The following is a 19,104-nucleotide window of genomic DNA, read 5'->3' on the forward strand; positions in this document are numbered from 1 at the left end:
TTACCAACTGCCATTTGCCACGTTATTTAAAAATTCTGTACACCTGAATTAGACTCCCTCGTAGTCTGAACATTTTAAAATTAAATAGCTTTCCCGCTTGTAACAATTTCTTGTGCAGTTGGTTCCTTAGTCTGGGGATCACCTTTGTTAGTCTTCGCTGTACTCTCTCTAATTTCTCCATATATTTCTTGTAATAGGGTGACCAGAATTGAACACTGCTTCGGAAGCGTGTGCACTAAGCAGTTATACAAGGAATGGATTATTTTCTCTGCATTCAACAGCTGTGTATATAAAGGCAGCTTGTACAGTATGTTCGCTTTGTTTAGTTTTTCAATGCACTGTCGCCTGGGCTTTAAAATCACTTGTTGTTTTTTAAATTTTCAAAGCTCATCTTTGTTAAAATCGTGAGTTGACTGCTGTTCATACTTTTTTTTTGTTTACTCCCTATGTGTAGAACTTTGCACGTGTCCATTTGTTATGTTTGAGCCTAACGGAACAGTTTATTAAGATCTTTTTGAATCATCAGTCGTTGTTCAGGGATATCCATTGTGTGACTGATTTTTGTATCGTCAGCGACTTTGGATGTTATGCTAAACAAACCTTCGTTAAAGATATATATGTACTGTTTATTTGAATTTGTATATTTGAATTATTATAGGACCCAAAACTGAACCTGACACTGCTTTTAACATTCAAGCACTCTGATTCCTTCCCGATAATTATAACTCATTTGCCAACGTTCCTAATCCATCTTAGTAAACCACGTTGAGTACACCGCTTCCCGTCCGATCAGCGAAGTTAAGCAACGTTGGGCCTGGTTAGTACTTGGATGGGTGACCGCCTGGGAACACCAGATGCTGTTGGCATCCCTACGTGTCAAGTGGGGTTGGTGGAGGATTAGTGCCCCTCCCTGTAAAACAATTAACTCTAAGCCTTTGGACACCCCGTTTGGGATACATGGCGTCTGGCAATGAATGAATGAATTATGATAACAGTGATGGTAATACACGTTCTTTTCAGGAAGAGTGTGTGCAGGTGAGGTACACAACAGGTCGCTGGGATGACGTGAGCTGCACCAACGAGTATGGCTTCGTTTGTATGATGAACCAAGGTAGTATTTAGGAGCCTGAATATTTACTGTATTCTTGAGTAGAAGATTTTGAATGCATTGACAGTAGTAGGAAAATGAAAGGAGGGAAGGGAGGAAGAGGGGAAGGGAAAAGGAATAGAATGAGCTGGCAGAAGGAAAAAATGAATGAAAAAGGGAAAAGAAAAGAAGAATGAAGCGTAGGAGAGGAAAAGGAGAAGGAGGAAAATTAGTAGACAGCAGGAATATATTAATGGAATGGAGGAAAGAAAGGGAGAAGGAAAGTAAGAAAGAAAGGAGAGGAAAAGATAAAGGAAATAGAATGAGTAAAAGGAACTGAACTGACAGGAGCGTGGGAGAGAGGAGGGAATGACAGAAAGAAGTCTAGGTGTGTGATTCGTACCATAGCCTTTCACAGTCTGAGCAGTTGTATTGTAGTCTATGATTGTGTAATTGTACTCCATTCTGTTGTAGGTTTAGTAAGTATATCGTCTCTATCTATCTATCTATCTATAGCCCGACGCCCTAATCCCGCAAAGGGTGGCCGCAGACATAACGCCTCCAAGTCGCTCTGTCACCCACCATTTGACTACCCTCCCCCAACTCACCCCCCCCCCTCCCTCATGTACCTCTCAGCTCCATCCCTCCACCTCATCCTCGGTCTACCCCTCCCTCTCCCTCCCTCCACCTCACCTACATACACCCTTTTAGTCAGTCTTTCAATTCTCTCCACCTCAGTGTATTTCTCCTAATCTTCTCAACCACATCCACATACTCTTTATTAGTCTTAGTGTTTGTAATGCACTATGCTGTAGCCATTCATAGCTTAAGAAACTGTACTGCTGTGTGTTGTAATCCTTCAGCGTCTGAGTAACTGAATGTGTATATCAACAGAAGGAGGAGAATGAATTTAGTTGAGGTTACTTGACTAATATAAATCTAAATGTTACATAGGCAAGCGTCATGAAGGCAGATAACCACTTTGGATTTAAGATTTGAGCAGGGGAAGGTCATTGATCTTTACTTCCCTTCGACAGTGAAGAGAAAATGGATCGAGGAAGAGGAAGGGAGGGGGGAGGGAAGAAGGAAAAAGGGGGGGGGAGACAGGATGAGTAATTGTGTAATGGTCATGAATCGATAAGGAGAGCAGATGATTGAATTGTTGGAAGAAACAGAATGGTAAGGAGGGAAGAATAAGGATGGAAGAAGAAAGGAGAGATAGGAAGGAAATGGAAGAAGAGGAGAGGAAAACAGTTAATAGGGAAACAAGAGAAAAAAGGAAATGACGTCAACAGCACTGAGGAATATGGCTGCGTGTGTATGCTGAAGTGAGGCAGTGTTTTATTATACTGTGTTCTCACTGGGGTCTCCTGGGTGAGTAATATTTCACCAGTATCCCTGCTTGTCGTAAGAGGCAACTAAATAAGACCTTTTTGTCTCTCGTCTTCCTCTCCTTCCTGTCTTCCACGTCTCCTCAGTCCATTCTCCCTTCTTGATATTTCCGTGTTTCTTGCGGTATTTAGTTTCCCTCCAATTCTATCAAGATGGATATTCAGTTTCATGGCAGGGATATCTAAAGGACCGCCCAATGACGTACACCCTTCCTGCTTCCAGTCAAGCTTTTACCTTTTAACTAACCAACCAAGACGCATCATAGCCAAGCCATTTCAGTGACAAACCCACTTTAAACCCCCAACTTCTTCGGTGCCAAAATCACTTACATTGTCAAGCCACATCAATGCCACACCACATTAACGCCACACCACATCAACGTCAGGACCACTACCCTTTTGTTTACCTCTCTCTAGTGCCATGTAGCCATTGTCGTTTGGCGCTATAATGTTCATGTAATCAGTCAGTTTTAGTTGACGTGCAAGAATTTGTTACGCGACTCCCAAGGATATTTATTCACCCTAATGTCCTAATTCTTTGGATAACATCGCGTATGGTATAATTTTTTCCTGCTGCTACGGAGGATAATTCACGTAAGATTAGGTTGGGTTATGCTGGATTAGGTTATGATAGACACTGTGTAACCTATTGTATTATTGGCAGATCCGAGCTTAGACGGTGATGACCTGGTGCCGTACTGTGCATCAGTATATGGAGTGACCTTCATCTTGTACAAGGGTGGATGTTACTGGCCCTCACCCACACCCTTGTCATGGCAGGTAAGTACACACACACACACACACACACACACACACACACAGAGGTTTATTTATTCCTTACACACACACACACACACACACACACACACACACACACACACACACAGGTTTATTTATTCCTTACACACACACACACACACACACACACACACACAGGTTTATTTATTCCTTACACACACACACACACAGGTTTATTTATTCCTTACACACACATGGTGATGGGTTGATATGGTGAGCGACAGGGTGTAAAGATTAGGCTGTGTGTCTCCTTGTGCCTACGCCTCATTCTCGCCCCAGGGACTCCGTAAGCCTTAGCAGTGTAGTGGTGGTGGTCAGTAGCAGCCGTTGTTGTCCTGTCGCCACGTTAGGTTAGAACACTACATCAAGAACTTGTTTATAGTCAGCCATCACCTGTACTGAAGAAGAAAACTGTATATTATTATTATTATTATTATTATTATTACTACTATTGTTATTATTGTTATTATTATTATTATTATTATTATTATTATTATGGTATGAGGGGCACTCATTATCCACTTAATATAATACCCATCTCTCTCTCTCTCTCTCTCTCTCTCTCTCTCTCTCTCTCTCTCTCTCCACGTGACTCCGTTAATGCAAGGATGAAGGGTTCTTATGCAAGGACACATAGGCTTGTTCACCAGGTGGATCAGTGAATGGAGAGCCTGAGGTGGTATTGAACCCTGAAATCACCAAAGATGAAGATTTCAGAGAAAGGAGAAGTGAATGTGACAGCACTGGATGGGAAGACCCTGTCTGACAACAAATGGACAGGTGACATTAGCAAGATGCTGGACATTGCTACAGAACTCAAAACTGATCCTTCATTCACCAGACTCTCAGTTGGAGAGCCCCTTATTTCACTGAGTGACAGTGTCATAAAGGATCTCTGCTGATCAAGTGTACGGGAATAAGATCACACATGCCACAAGGACAGTAGAACTTCCCACAGATCTGGTCCTTCTTGAAACTGATCCAGTGAGCCATTCAAGGTGGTTGACAACAGCAACAGGCTTTGTTTCCTATGGGTTTCAAAACATGACCTTAAAGGTAAAGCCCTTAAAAACTTAAGACTGATTGTGGAATACATTGTTGGTGTGTACAACCCCTTCTGGTTCAGCATAAAAGTCAAATGCTCTTGGATAGAAGGCCCACGCCACATCTTGTCTCAGCTGCGGCTACTTAGGCTGCAAAAGAAGGCTGTACGTTTTGCCAGCCAGCCAGCTCTCAGCATGGTATGCATTCAGCGCAGTGATAATCCAGACACTCTTGTGCTCAGATGACAGTGAGGAGAGGAGAGCTGGTGTCCAAAAGATTGTTGACATGAGAGGTGGAGATGATAACACATTGGGAGATCTTTCTGTACGACCCAGGCAGACACCTTCCATCAACCCCAGTGCTTCTTCCCTGTTGGAGCTGATTGACTGGTCTAACGGGACTACAGCGGAAGTAAAGAAGTTCATTGACGAGCCCATGCAAGTTCCACAGTGACCCTAAAATGCTGTGTATAGAGTGGTGTGTAAAACAAGCCACAGAGGCAGCAGGCAGGGTGTATGCACATGAGAAACCTGAGGGCTATATCAGAAGCCATGAAACAAGTCGGCAGCTGATGTCCAAGAACGAATCAAAACAAGACCTCATGAAACTTGTTTAAACATTTTTTTAAACTCATACCGTTACTTTCTAATGTTGTTTTATAATTACAAGGATATGTTTTATGCTTACTAGGACATGTTTATGCAGAGAAACTAATATTTTGATAGCATTATCTGACATTTTGAGAAGCTAAAATTAATATATGTTGTTTTCTGAGAGCAATTTATGTGTTTTTTAATCAAACGTAGATTTAGTAAGCTTAATGTTGTGCAGTTCCCAGAAGTAATTGCAGATTTTAATTCTTCACCTCCTATAACATATTTTTAAAACCCCCTCACTAAAGAAATATGCAAAAATTAATTTTCACTTCCCAAAATGACACACACTAAGTTGGAGCCATTATAAAGGAAACAGGATGATAGTAAAGGTATGTCTGAGAAAGGATGTGTTTAAACTGAGGAAGCAAAAAAAGAAAAATTATATAGTGTGTTTAGAGATGTGTGTACCGGTACATGACAAGGGTTGTGTACAATTTCACCATAGTAATGGAAGCAGTGACTCTGTACCTGAGGCATTTGTGAAATGCATCTAAAAGATAAAAACAAAATAACCACATGGATTTTGCTTGTGATGTTGAGGAAAAAAGTCGCTTTTAATTGATGTATGAATTCGTATATGTGTTTCAGTGACTGATCGTTGACATTCTACTTGCTTTTCTGCTTGGCTTTTCCTGTTTCTGGGTGCCATCCATCTCATAATTTAGTGGGCACTGAGATGATGATGATGATGATGATAGTTCCATACATTTCAGAGTGAGCTTAGAATTCCATACATTAGTGTGTGAGTTTAGAATTATGATCAGTGTCACTAGGTTGAAATATATAAAGGCCAGTGTTTCATATAATCTTTCAGGCAGCAGAAGAACAGTGTGTGAGTTATTCGTCTCATCTGGTGTCGGTGCTGAGTGTAGGCGAGGACAGCTTCACCTGGGTGCTGGCTCAAGAGAACTCCTTCGCTGAGATGTGGGTCGGCCTCTCCAATAACCAGGCAAGAACATTACTATAGTCTGTTTTTAACCCGTCACGTCCCGAGGTTTTCCGCACCTCCGACATCCCCCAGTCCCGAGGTATTTTCGAAATTTTTTTTTTTTTTGGCTAAAACCTTCGCTTTTGGTGAGAAACATCGAAAATTCATAGAGAAATCACTCACCTGAGGTTTAAAGTGCCCAATCCAGGTAGGAGTTCCTCCTTACCTGAGTGGGTTTTCTAACATGCTGGCACCAAAGAAAACGAGTTCTATGGGAGGGTAACTATTTTATCCACTCATAAACGGTATTTATTTATTTACTTGGTACGAATGTATATGTAGTATGACAGTATATTGGTTTTCAAGCAGTAATAAAGGCATTATAAGCATTGTTTCACTCACTAACTAATCACCATACCTGACCTATTTTTGCCACACTACCTGATCATTATTTCTGGCTGTTTCTTCTTCTGATGCTATGTAAACATTGTCCTCCACATTGTCATCGATTGGGGAATCACTCTGGCCCTGAATAACTTTACTAGCCAGGTCACTGGTAACAGGTCCTTTGCCAAGACAATGTCGTGAGGGGGGGAGGGGGGAGGTTATGCAGTGTAAGGCATTGTCCCTGCTTGGTATCTTGTACAGGAATAGAGGAAGGTGTCCCGTGTATACATACGAAAAATCACGTGCGAAAATTGAAAACCTTGCAATTGCACGACGTACTGGTACGTCGCCGGGACTGGCAAATGCAAATCGTTGCAACGTACCCATACGTCGACGGGATGGGGCGGGTTAAGTATCCTGGTAAAGACGTCCCTCCCTCCTTGCTACTGAATAACTGATGTAATTGCAGGGAAGGATTTTATATCAGTTTCACATATCACTGTCTACAAATAAATCTGTAATTCCATGGTACAAGTAACTGACTATGCTGATGTTCAAATTACAAAAAGGTATGGACATGCGGAGTGAATGGGTGTCAGTAGGGTAGTGAAAGGGGTGTGTATAGCAAATGTGAAGGTGGGAGATGTGCTGGACCAAAAAAGTGGAAAGATACGGTAAACGAGTGTGTGTGAGAAAATCAGGTAAGGATGCTGATGAGGTTAGGGAACAGACAAGGAAGGCGTCATTTCAGATTGTGTGATCGATTTTCTTTTTTCTTTTTCTTTGCCTTGTGGCGTCACTATTTCCTCCCCCATGCTCATGTTCCGTCGTGTTCTTACTTATACCATGGTGCACAGTTTCGTATCTCAAAGAGGTGGCTGGGTATAACTGATAAAGTAATACCGCCAAGGATGTGGCCTAGTCATCGCACTGAAATAGTTAATGAACAAAGTGTCCGATACGTTTATTACCAAATCCCTTTAACCCCTTCACCACTGTTGCTTAATCAGTGTAGTCTCTTAAACAATGCCATGAAGGTAGCAAATGTGAAAGACCAAAATTTGCTGTTCTCCTTAATTGCCCGCTTGCATCGCAGTTCCATTATGGCGGGCACACAGCACCGGACTAACCACACACTTCCTTTGTCTGTTGAACTCTTTAATGCAAGAGATTCCCAGTACTCAGGGTTTTTCATACAGTATATGCAACCAGTCAGCTCTGAAACTATCTTCCTCAGTCTATCTTCGCCACAGCCTATGACTCCCATTCGTTTAAGAACAATGTGTCCAAGCATAAAGAACGGATTTGGATTTTTTTTTTCCACAACGTTCTTGCTGTGAGCTTCTTACTGTTATGGCATAAAACGTTTCATATAAAGGTTTCCATCACCACAGCCAAGAAGGAAATATTTACAACCTTTTGCTCATGGCTGTAAATGTTGAAAGGAAGTTACTTTTGGCAACTTCAGCATTATAGATAGTTCATAATGCAAATATATTCAATTGTAGGTAGCATGAATAAAATTAAAATATATAATAGAGGGGTCTGGGTAGTCTTGTGCTACAGTATTTATTAACCCACCCGAACCCTACACCAGGACCACCAGGTATTCAAGTGGTCAGATGGGTGGCCAGCTGTGTACACCAACTGGGGGCCCGACCAGCCCAACCTGGACAGCCGCCAGCCTGAGTGTGTGGCAGTGAACGGCACAGATGGGTTGTGGGCCACCCAGTCCTGCAACATCACACTGCCCTTCCTGTGCAAGTATACCAATGGTTAGTGCAAGCATTTTATTTGTTTTAGTTAATTGTGCTCAGTATTGTATACACAACGTTACAACACAACACATATGACGCTGCCTCACTCCAAAACAGACCTGAATGGGAACGATTGTCTTTTGGTGGTAGGAGCAGGTATTATCGCTGATTTATTAGGCATACATTATAATTACCTCCAACAAACAAAGGTGGAGGAGGTTCTGTGTTCACCCCTGTTTGTCTGTTTGTTTGTCCACAAGATATCAAGTAAATTTACTGACGGATTTCAAAGAAAATTTTGCGGATATCGGGGTTATAGACCAAGAAAGAGTTTATTAAAGATTGGTGATGATCTGAGTTGTCTTGTATAGGCCTTGTAGGAGGTATGTGCTCTTTGAGTGTGCTTAGTTATAATGATAATGATGATGATGATAATAATAATAATAATAATAATAATTTATTATTATTGTTGCTGCAACTACTACAACCACTTCTCCTCCTCCTCCTCCTCCTATTATTATTATTATTATTATTATTATATTAACATTATTATAATCATTTTTATTTTTATTGCTCTTGTTATTGTTCTTGTTCTTGTTGTAATTCTTGTTTTAGTAGTAGAAGTAGAAGTAGCAGTAGTAGTTTTTGGTATTTCCACTTTTTTTTTTTTTTTTGGGGGGGGGGTATGTCAGTATTTCTCTCCCTGTAACACATCAACATGGTACACTTTTCCAGAAATTGCTGTAAAATAAACGTGTTGGTAACAAGAATACAGCGTTGCAGAGACCGTCTTTGGTCCAGCCAGCTGTGTTATATTCTCTCCTTCGTCCACAAATACTCCAGTGGTGAGGCACAGACCACAGTGTTCTCTTGACCTCAGCAGGCTCCGGACACCCTTCTCTCTCAGCTGCCTTGTTTTTGCACACTGTTTCCTATTATTCCCTTGCCTGCCACACATTTACCATTAAAATCGACTGGGAGTTAGCAGGATTTGACAGCAACAGATGGCCTATGGTGTTGACAGTCTTGTAGCGTCACTCTGCCTCTCGTCTGCAAGTGCTCCACAGGTGAAATTCATGAGGCCATATTCATTTCACTTTAGGAGGCTGTCTTGTGTCTCTTCCCCTCCAGTCTGCCTCTGAAAATGACGGTCTTAATCGTTCTTACTCTAATAGTTGTTAAAAAAGAGAGATGTTGATTGCGTGCAAGAAATACGAAGTTCAGATATGCATAAAATGTTGCTGAGGAAAATGCTGGTGACTCCTGATCTGACGAGAGTAGAAGCCTTGGGTATGTGCAGTGGCTGAGGGAGTTGTAATGTTAACCAGCTTGTCTTATAAGGAGTGGCTGAGGGAGTTGTAATGTTAACTAGCTTGTCTTATAAGGAGTGGCTGAGGGAGTTGTAATGTTAACTAGCTTGTCTTATAAGGAGTGGCTGAGGGAGTTGTAATGTTAACTAGCTTGTCTTACTGGATTGTCCTACTGGCTCTGTCATGACTATCTTCCCAGGATTGAAAGGCTAACCCACACCCGTCTTCCTTAGCGAGAATATATTGTTTCCATGATGGATCTTGATATTTTCTTACATGCTAGCAGTAATCCTTTAATATTATTTGGATGTAACAGTAATACACAGCAGCTTAGATGTGTTTCGTAAAGCCTGAACTGTTGCCTGTCTCTGTCACCGTGTCACCTCTCTGCCCTTCGTCTGTGGGTGGCATACTCGTGGGGGTTGACGAATTTTGGTGTATTTTCTCACATATTGTTTTCTCAGGCAGGACAGTAATACACAATTGTTATCTTTAAATTCCTCGTTACGGGAGACCTTTCTTGACTGTCTATCTATATTGTCTGGCGCCGCATCCTGTAAGTTTTTTTTTTTTTTTTTCAATCTTAGGGTTGTATTCTAACTGGCAAATGAGGCTTCTTAGCAGTTGATCATTTGCATTTTTTTTTCCTCATATAACGTATTAACATGCTCTTGGATGTTCATTATATCAGTATAATATCGGCTGAGTTTATATCAGTACCAGAAAAGAAAATACAGAGGTGCAGTGTGCAGAACAAATAGCTGAGGAAGAAGTATTACAAATTCTCCCCAAGCCACCTGCAACAGAGCCCTTAAACTGAGGACACTGTGACTCTCTTTGTGTTGTCAGGAAGCGTGTTAACTCCCCTGGTCGTATGCTGAAGCAAAAATATAATGGCCGTGAGTCGCACTTGACACCAACTGATATAAATGTCACAGAATAGACATTTTGGGGATGCCACATCTGCGCCACAGTGACGTAGCCAGAGGGGTGGCTGGATGGCATTGGCGACTCCTTAAATTTGCCTAGGTGACGAAATCTGGGGGAGAATGACTGTTGACCCGCTTTAAATGTTCTCCTTGGCCTACCCCATAATTAAACCAGACCACCCCTTCACAGAGCCTTAGTTTAAATCCTTGCTACGCCCCTGTTGTGCTGTCTTTAATCGCAGATTAAGCGGGAAAAATGTGAAGTGTAAGTAACTTCACAGCTGCTTTCAAACGCAAATAACATAGCGATATAAAACCACTCTTCTTGTACCGTCACATTTACCAGTCTCAGTCCAGTGCCACCACAGTGACTAAGCATACGCACCAATTATAGAATTCACTTGAGGAGCAGGCCGATTGCACAGGTGTGGAGTGTCAATATTTAAGGATACCTTAGGAATACGACCACTGAACTGACAGTATTACTTGTGTTGTGTTGCCAGAGAGCGTGTTGACTCCTGAGCCGCCTGTGGATGGCTACTGTCCTGACACTCACTGGCTGGACCTGGGTGGCTCTTACTGTTACCTCTTCTCCACAGAGCGCCTCGGCTGGAGCGACGCCAACTTGAAGTGAGTCTTAGGCCTGTATAAGCAACCCCTTCAGTCCGATAACATATTTTTATGTATTCTTGCTACCACCAAACATTTTAATTCAGCTTAGGGCAAACCGCTGATAGTAAAAAAGTGGTTAATAGATATATCAAACCCGTTAACTCTGAAAAAGTCATTTGGAGGTAACATGAAAATCAAAAAACAATATATCTCCTGCTTCAAGGGGCTCAACCACAGAGTTATACATATAGAGTGCGCCACCCTGGTTTGAAAGTGACGCAACCGGAAGTGGCTCAGCGGCCATATTGGGATGCCCAGTCTCACGCTCAATTCAAAACAGGTAAGATGTTCTCGCTTCTCTGTGATCAGGAAATAAAATAGAATGTAAATATATTCAAGCACTGCATCAACTTCAAGAAGAGGAGGGCCTTCATTTAGGAAATAAACTCAGGGATATCCATCTTTCAAGGCACACTCAAAAGATGAAAGTAAAACTTGCTGCGCAAACACTGAGTTCTAGTGTAGCTGATGCATTAATCTTCTGTCGGGATTCATTACATCTCCCACAGTTTAAGGATTGTCAGGGTACAGTTAAATTTCTGCAAATGGCTGATAAACTTTTTGATGTACTGAACTCGAGAAACAAATTTGCTAGAGGAATGAAAGCAGCACTTCAACCTGAGACAGAAGTAGTTTCAATGTCATTCTTAGATCAAGCATTTGCTTATCTAATGACTATCACTAATTCTGATGACATCCTCATGTACAAAACTTCTAGAAAGACACCTTTCATTGGTTTTTTGGCTGCCATTAAGAGTGTTCAGGCACTTTATAAACAGTTTGTAGGTGTAAATAAGCCACTCCAGTACTTTCTAACTTATAAGCTGTCACAGGATCACTTAGAACTCTTTTTCTGTGCAATTCGAGCATCTGGTGGCTTTCGAAATAACCCTTCTGCGTTAAACCTCATGGCAGCATACAAGAGACTCCTTCTGAGGCATGAAATAAAAACGTCAAACGGGAATGTCTCTGCACAAGACCTCACTGAAGTGCTCACATCTGCAACATCTAGCAGTGTCATGAAGAAAGCTTTAGAGGATAAAACTGAAGATATTATGATGGCAAGAAGATATGATATCATTCCTCGTAGTCCTGCCCAAGAAGATCATGATTATGTAGACTGTCCAAACTTTACAGATGTGTCATATTATAAGGAAGCTGCAGTAGGTTGCATTGCCGGATATGCAGTTAAAATGGTAAAGAGAAATATTTCATGTCCAGACTGCTTGTCTGCACTTACAGCAACAGAAATTAAGAACAATGATAAAAGTTGTGCATTGATATTGGTTAAGGACAAAGGCGGCTTGATAAAGCCCTCTATGAGTGCTGTGTCTGTCTGCAGATCCACAGAGAAAATATTTCAGAAAATGTTGAAAAGTCATGACAAAGAGCTACGTAACATTCCCAGAATTTCCTCTCTAGTTGCATATTCTGTATTGAAAGAGACTGGTAGCACTGCATTTAAAACACATAATTCCCATATGTTTGAATGTTCACCTGATAATAATCACATTTTTTCTCTTATTAAAGCAGTGGTGCTTGCATATTGCAAGATACGTTTGCATCATCTTGCAAAAGCAACCACTGCTAAAGTAAGAGGCTGTTATGTTAGGAAAACACTAAGTTAGTATTATTTAAGAACCAGTAAGTGAGGACACTCACCATCCACTCAATTAATGTTAGCTATTAATAAATTGGTATATGTTCGCTTCTAATCGTTGATTTTTGTGTATCCAAAGTAAAATGGTGCGTAGAGACAAGGTAAGGGGACCGGGAATAACTTTTCTTCTCACTTCATTCAGAGCGCAATAGTAATAGAGAAAAGGCCTAAAATAGCTAAAGTAATTATACTGATAACTGCTCTATCTATTTACATCAGAATATACTGCAAAAAACACTCGGGAAAGGTTAGTATTTGTGAATTATGATGAGCTGTACGGGAAGGTCGGGACTCGGTAGAGTGGGCATCCTAAGATGGCCGCCGCGCCGGGCCCGCTGGCTTCACTTATCGCCCATACCACAACACAGGAACGCGCGCTCTATATGTATAACTCTGTGGGCTCAACACAACCAGTACTCAGCCGTAGTAATACTCCATGTGTATCCTAAAAATTAAATATAGTATCAGTATAGTAGAAACAATCTTTAGTGCTATTCTTATTTTATCTGCAAAATATGCATAATATGAGTATCCATCCTTTATACTAAGCATGTCTTAACCCCCAAATACGCATAATGTTAGTATTCACCGTTAGTCTTATCCTTAAACATAATGTCACTGTGTGTGTGTGTGTGTGTGTGTGTGTGTTACTCTAGTTGACATCTAAGAATTCCATAGCGTCAGTATACACCCTTAGTGTTATCTCTGTTTGTCTTCATAATATTCATAGCGATAATACTCTTTTTGTAATCCTTGGTGTATCCTCAAAGAATCGTTAATCATCGCAGTGTTTGGTGTTTTATGCAACAGTAACTTTCTTGCACTTCTGGTTCAGTAATTGTAATCGCTGGAGGAGTATTCGTGTTAGAATAAATGCAGTACCGCCTGGAATTCCCATTAACAGAGCTGGCCCTCACTGTATGCGGCATTAGTCGATAAACAGATGGTTTTACTGTATCTTGTTGGATAAAATAGATATCAGGTGCGACAAATAAAGATCCCCCCTCCACCTCAATCCCCCTCCGTTGCACAGATGACAAATTCAGTCTTACATCCACATCGGTACATTCATTCCCACATCACAACAAATTTAATCACACATTCCACCTCACATATTCATCACCACGTCACATCAAACTCGATTATTAATTCTACTTGGCATTTTCACCGCACGTTGGGTCTGGTTAGTACTTGGATGGGTGACCGCCTGGGAACACCAGATGCTGTTGGCATAACGTTCTCCCTACGTGTCAAGTGGGGTTGGTGGAGGATTAGTGCCCCTCCCCGTAAAACAATTAACTCTAAGCCCTTGGACACTCCGTTTGGGATGCATGGCGTCTGGCAATGAATGAATGATGAATGAAATTTTCACCGCCCCTTCTCTCGTCCACAGCTGTCTACAGGAAGGATCCAACATGGCCTCCATCCACTCCAAGGAAGAGATGAAGCTGGTCTTAATGGCAACCGGAGACATCACTGAACCTCTGTGGATTGGCCTGGTGCAGAAGAGCAGTGGTATGGCAAGAATTATCCATGTGGAGAGGATGGAGAGTGAGAGACTGACGAGAAGAGTGTATGTGAATGAGGTGGAGGGGAGAAGAGGGAGGGGGAGCCCAAGGATGTGAAGGAGGAATGGAGTGGAGAGGTATATGAGAGAGGGGGGTGTGAGCTGGGAGCAGGGCAATGAAATGGCGGGGGACAGGGTGACATGGAGGCAATTTGTTTGTGGCCACCCTGAACGGGATTGAGGCGTCTGGCAGTAGATAGATAGATAGATCGCCGTAATTACAGTCAGCCTAAGTAGTGATGACAGTAATAAAGGCTATGTAATTCCCGCAGTTCAAAAAATCTCTCCTAATCTGAATAACATCATTAGGAGGCATGAAAACTAAACCATAATGATGTCCCAGGGTGAAGAGGTTAATGACGTGGCTGTTATTTTGTTGGGAGTGTTGTTGTGTTGATGAGGATGTGCGGGAACTGATGTGTCCCTCTGTGGTTTGGTCATGTAGGGGTGGGAGAGGGATAGACTGGCTAGGAGAGTGTCTGCGAGTGAGGTGGAAGGGGAGAGGGGAAGGGGGAGACCAAAGATGAGATGGAGTGATGAGGTGGAATGGTATGTGAATGAGTGTGGTGTGAGCTGGGGGTAGGCCAACGTGATGACGGAGAACAAGGTAACATGGAGACTATTTGCTCTGGAATCAAAAGGATTGGCTATAACAGACAGACAGAGAGACAAACACAGACAGACAGATACATTAGGTATATATATATATATATATATATATATAGACTGATGGATAGGTAAGTAAAGTAGGTAGGTAGGTAGGCAGGAAGGTAGATAGAATTTGCTTACTGTTAATGTGTTTTGTTGCGTGCAGGGTTTGGGTGGAGCGACGGGACGGGACTGGACTACATCAACTGGGAAAATGGGGAGCCCAATAATGAAGAGGACAAGTGTATTGAGATGTACCCAGACACAGGCACGTGGAACGACGCTGACTGCAGCTCACTCAACCCATCCATCTGCAAAGTGAAGAAGAGTATGTTGACTTTGTAAGGTATTTTCAGCTGATAGGAGGCTAGTTACGAATATTAAAGTTGTTGGGAGAATGTATACAGCAAACTAATATACCGTTAATTGATATGGAACTAAAGAATCAGGTAGTGAAGAAAATTATCTATGTACCCAGGAGTAAAATATGATAGTTGAAAACCCAAGCAGCAGGGGATGCCTTGTATAGCGAGATGAATTGAGTGATGGCTGAACAGGGGACCGTAGATAAGTGTTCATAACGAGTACTGGGCTCAAGAACAGTCTCTAAAGAATTACTGGTTCAGTGTGTGGCTGGACAAGGGACCCACCTAGACATGATGGTGAGGTAAGGGTGTAGAAGCCGTAGTTAAAATGGAAAGAATACTGTTTAGGGAATAGACAAACGGTGGTAACAGAGAGCAATACTTGGCTGAAAGTGTGGAGCAGGAACATCTTGAATCTCAAATACTTTTACTGGATAGCCTAAGTACTGCTAATGTGGTATTTAAGTTGGCTAATTAGATGAGGGAAGACAGAGATATAGGTGAGCAGTGTGTGAAGAATACTGAACGAAGGGTAGTGGTGGATAGTGAAGATATTAGGGATGCATGGAGAGAACGTTATACCCAGCTGCTGAATGAGAAGTTTGCTGGAACAGGGAAGGTTTGAAGTCAGTGGATCTAGTGTTTGACCCTTGATCTTTGGTTGATGTTCATACCCCAAGCAGGGCAATATGCAGGATGCAGTTTGGGAAGGTTGTGGCTGTGTCTGGGTTGGCTGCTGAGATGTGGAAGGCCTCAGGAGATAGAGGAGTGAGTTCTGTTACATATTAGATAAATTCTGTTATATATAACTCTTGTGCTCCAGATGACTTGCTGAAGAGCATGTTTCAAATAGCCTGTGTATAAGAAGAAGGGTGATACTCTGGAAGAGGAAACTATAGGGGCATAAAACTTTTGAACCAGATAGACATTCATAAAATTCCTGGAAGGTATGATAAGTGAAAGAGTTAATACTGATGAGATGCAGTTTATGTCAGGCAGAGGGACAACTAATGCAGTATTCATTGTCCGACTGCTTCCAGATAGATAGATAGATAGGTGGATGGTTAGATAGATAGATATAGTATAAGATAGTAAGGAAGAGAGTGCTTTACTTAGCTATTGTTGATTTGGAGAAAGCCTTTGACAGAATTCCAAGGGAGGTGGCAGAGTGGGCATCAAATCTTCAGCAAGCCATTTCCTTAACAGCTTTCAACTATTCATAAAAATGCAGTTGTATTGGACTCCAGCATATGACAAATGGAGAGAAAAACCCGTACTGTAAATGTGTAACTTGGAAATACTTGAGTCACCATGACGTGAGTAAATCTCTACATGGGTAATGAGCTTATTATAGATAGAAAATTACTGCCTTAAGCTAGAAGTATATTACGAGGACACAACAGAGTGGACGGAACATGCATATATGATGGACAGTAGTTGGATTGGTGGAGGTGAGGGGTGAGGTATGACAGCTGACATTGTGGCGAAAATTCGTAAATCAGTACCTTCAGTAATTAAAAGAATTATTTAGACCTGTATCACACGCTTGCAGTGCTACCCTCCTGTGCGATATCATGATGTTAAATATTACTGCCCTTCTTAATAATTTATGTGTTATATGGAAAAGTAACTCCTGTGTGGTGTTGCAGTCTTATACCCAGCCACCCATCCCCTCTCAGACCTTCTACCTCACCAACCACCCATCAGCCCCAGCCATCCCTCTCCTCACCTCTGATTGGTTCGAGTCGTTTTGAATCTCCCGCGGTCCACACCTAATACAGGGAGAATTGGCAAGACAAAGTATTAATTTCTGAACCTTAGCAGTCTGTTCCTGTATAAAAATTGGACTACAAGAGCCTGGCCTTGGTTCATACACCTGGCAGGGGTTTATATGGGACTGAATTTTTATGTATACAAATCCTGGTTCTACGTCTACCCCTCATCCATTTTTTTCTTTTTGTTATTAAATCCACAGTATATTACAGAAACATTGCCTGTTAAAGTTTCCAATCTTCCAGTCAGGATATTTCGCCCCGTCCCTCAGTACACAGCATCACCTATAGGGACAGAATTTGTGATGCATTGTAGCACGTACTGAAAATGGCGACTCTCATTCTATTTTTTCTTTCTTTTGTTCTTTTTCAGCCTCAGTAATCTATCTGCTAGTTTCTTTTACCTGCATGGAAATATTTGGGATATTTTAAGACAAACCATTGAACTAAAATGAGAACTACCTGCATTAAGAGGTCAACCTGTGCCATTTTACAGTCAACATATCTGATATACAACTTTCCTTCATGTAGAGGGTCACCTTGATTTACAATGAGAAATATTTGTACTAAGATTTATTTATTTATTTTATTTTTTTAGTTTTAATTCGCCATAGCTGTCCTTCAGTGCTGCTTAATTAATAGTTCCTTTTGACTGATAATGAGAGATACGTTTGTTTTATTTGACTTACGAGAGACGTTAATTCTCTTTGACTTACGAGAGATACGTTAGTTGTATTTGACTTACAACGAAAGATACGTTAGTTCTCTTTGACTTACGAGAGATACGTTAGTTCTCTTTGACTTACGAGAGATACCCGGTACGTTAGTTCTCTTTGACTTATGACGAGAGATACCCGGTACGTTAGTTCTCTTTGACTTATGACGAGAGATACGTTAGTTCTCTTTGACTTACAACGAAAGATACGTTAGTTCTCTTTGACTTATGACAAGTTATACGTTATTTCTCTTTGCCTTACGAGAGATACGTTAGTTCTCTTTGACATACGAGAGATACGTTAGTTCTCTTTGACTTATGACAAGATATACGGTAGTTCTCTTTGACTTACGAGAGATACGTTAGTTCTCTTTGACTTACGAGAGATACGTTAGTTCTCTTTGACTTACGAGAGATACGTTAGTTCTATTTGACTTATGACAAGAGATACGTTAGTTCTCTTTGACTTATAAAAAGAGATACGTTAGTTCTGTTCGACTTGCAACGAGAAATACGTATTCTGAGATGTACACTCTTTCATATTTCAGCTTCCTCGCCCACCGCTAAACCAAGCTTACCACCCACGGATGAACCAGGTGGTGATGGAGGAGGTGAGTGGCTCTGATTCCCACTTTAACTGCTAAGGATTTCTTTATTAGATTTTATGTAACCCTACTGTACTACGCGTGCAAGCTGCTGTACTTATTCCTTCTTACACTTGAGGTATGGTGTACTTAAATTACTTTGTCCTCCTGCAAAACTGTGAATTTTAGCATAATTTGGGTAGTAAAATACTTCTCCCAAATTCAGTACATAATAGAGATGAGACGCAGGGGTGGGGGGGCTCCGGTGCATTTTGTAGGCCTTCTTGTGAATAGCATTAGAACAAGCATGATTAAGTCGTTTTTTTTTCCCCCTTAGTCTTGGGATAGGGGAAAGGAATGTATGTTTCCATGCCTGAAAGAATAACCTCCTTAATGCTCAAGGCTCACTCACATGGCCCTTGGCCATGGAAACATTAATCATTCCAGGGAAAATCAAAGAAGTACTGCCTGAGGGCCTCCCAGTCAGCAAGTCCAAAGTGCCACAACCGACGTCTCTTTGGAGAGTCCATAGGCAATAGGACATTATAAGGTGATAAGGATGTGATTGGAGGAGCCCAACGGAGAGAAAAGATTAACAGTGTAAGCAGAAGGATTAGTTGTAAGGAAGAGGTCAAGTATGTTGGAGCTCTCTCCAAGGCAGTCAGGGGTGTGGGTAGGGTGCTGTACAAGCTGCTCTAGGTCGTTAAGGATAGAAATGATGTAGGCTTGTTCACCACATGGATCAGTGAAAGGAGAAGAGGGCCAAAGGTGGTGGTGAACATTGAAAACACCCAGAATGGAGATATATAATTTTTTAAAATGAAGGAATGTGTG

At 41.5% G+C, this 19,104-nt stretch overlaps 1 protein-coding gene and 1 pseudogene across 1 annotated transcript in view; both read left to right on the forward strand.

The window, feature by feature from the left end:
- Positions 1-19,104, forward strand: part of LOC145409809 (uncharacterized) — a 116,968-nt gene that overhangs the window by 90,182 nt on the left and 7,682 nt on the right. Inside the window, exons 38-46 of the mRNA XM_080280115.1 lie at positions 1,021-1,111; positions 3,143-3,217; positions 4,562-4,761; positions 5,791-5,925; positions 7,889-8,066; positions 10,791-10,917; positions 14,013-14,134; positions 15,001-15,162; positions 18,235-18,297. Of these exons, the coding sequence (XP_080136241.1) occupies positions 1,021-1,111; positions 3,143-3,217; positions 4,562-4,761; positions 5,791-5,925; positions 7,889-8,066; positions 10,791-10,917; positions 14,013-14,134; positions 15,001-15,162; positions 18,235-18,297 (1,153 nt within the window). The remainder of the gene's footprint in view (positions 1-1,020; positions 1,112-3,142; positions 3,218-4,561; positions 4,762-5,790; positions 5,926-7,888; positions 8,067-10,790; positions 10,918-14,012; positions 14,135-15,000; positions 15,163-18,234; positions 18,298-19,104) is intronic.
- LOC145409986 (5S ribosomal RNA) lies at positions 748-865 on the forward strand (annotated as a pseudogene).

This window comes from Coenobita brevimanus, chromosome 83 (genome assembly GCF_032717465.1).
Source record: "Coenobita brevimanus isolate Jiangsu-jjx chromosome 83, ASM3271746v2, whole genome shotgun sequence".
NCBI classification, from domain to species: domain Eukaryota; kingdom Metazoa; phylum Arthropoda; class Malacostraca; order Decapoda; family Coenobitidae; genus Coenobita; species Coenobita brevimanus.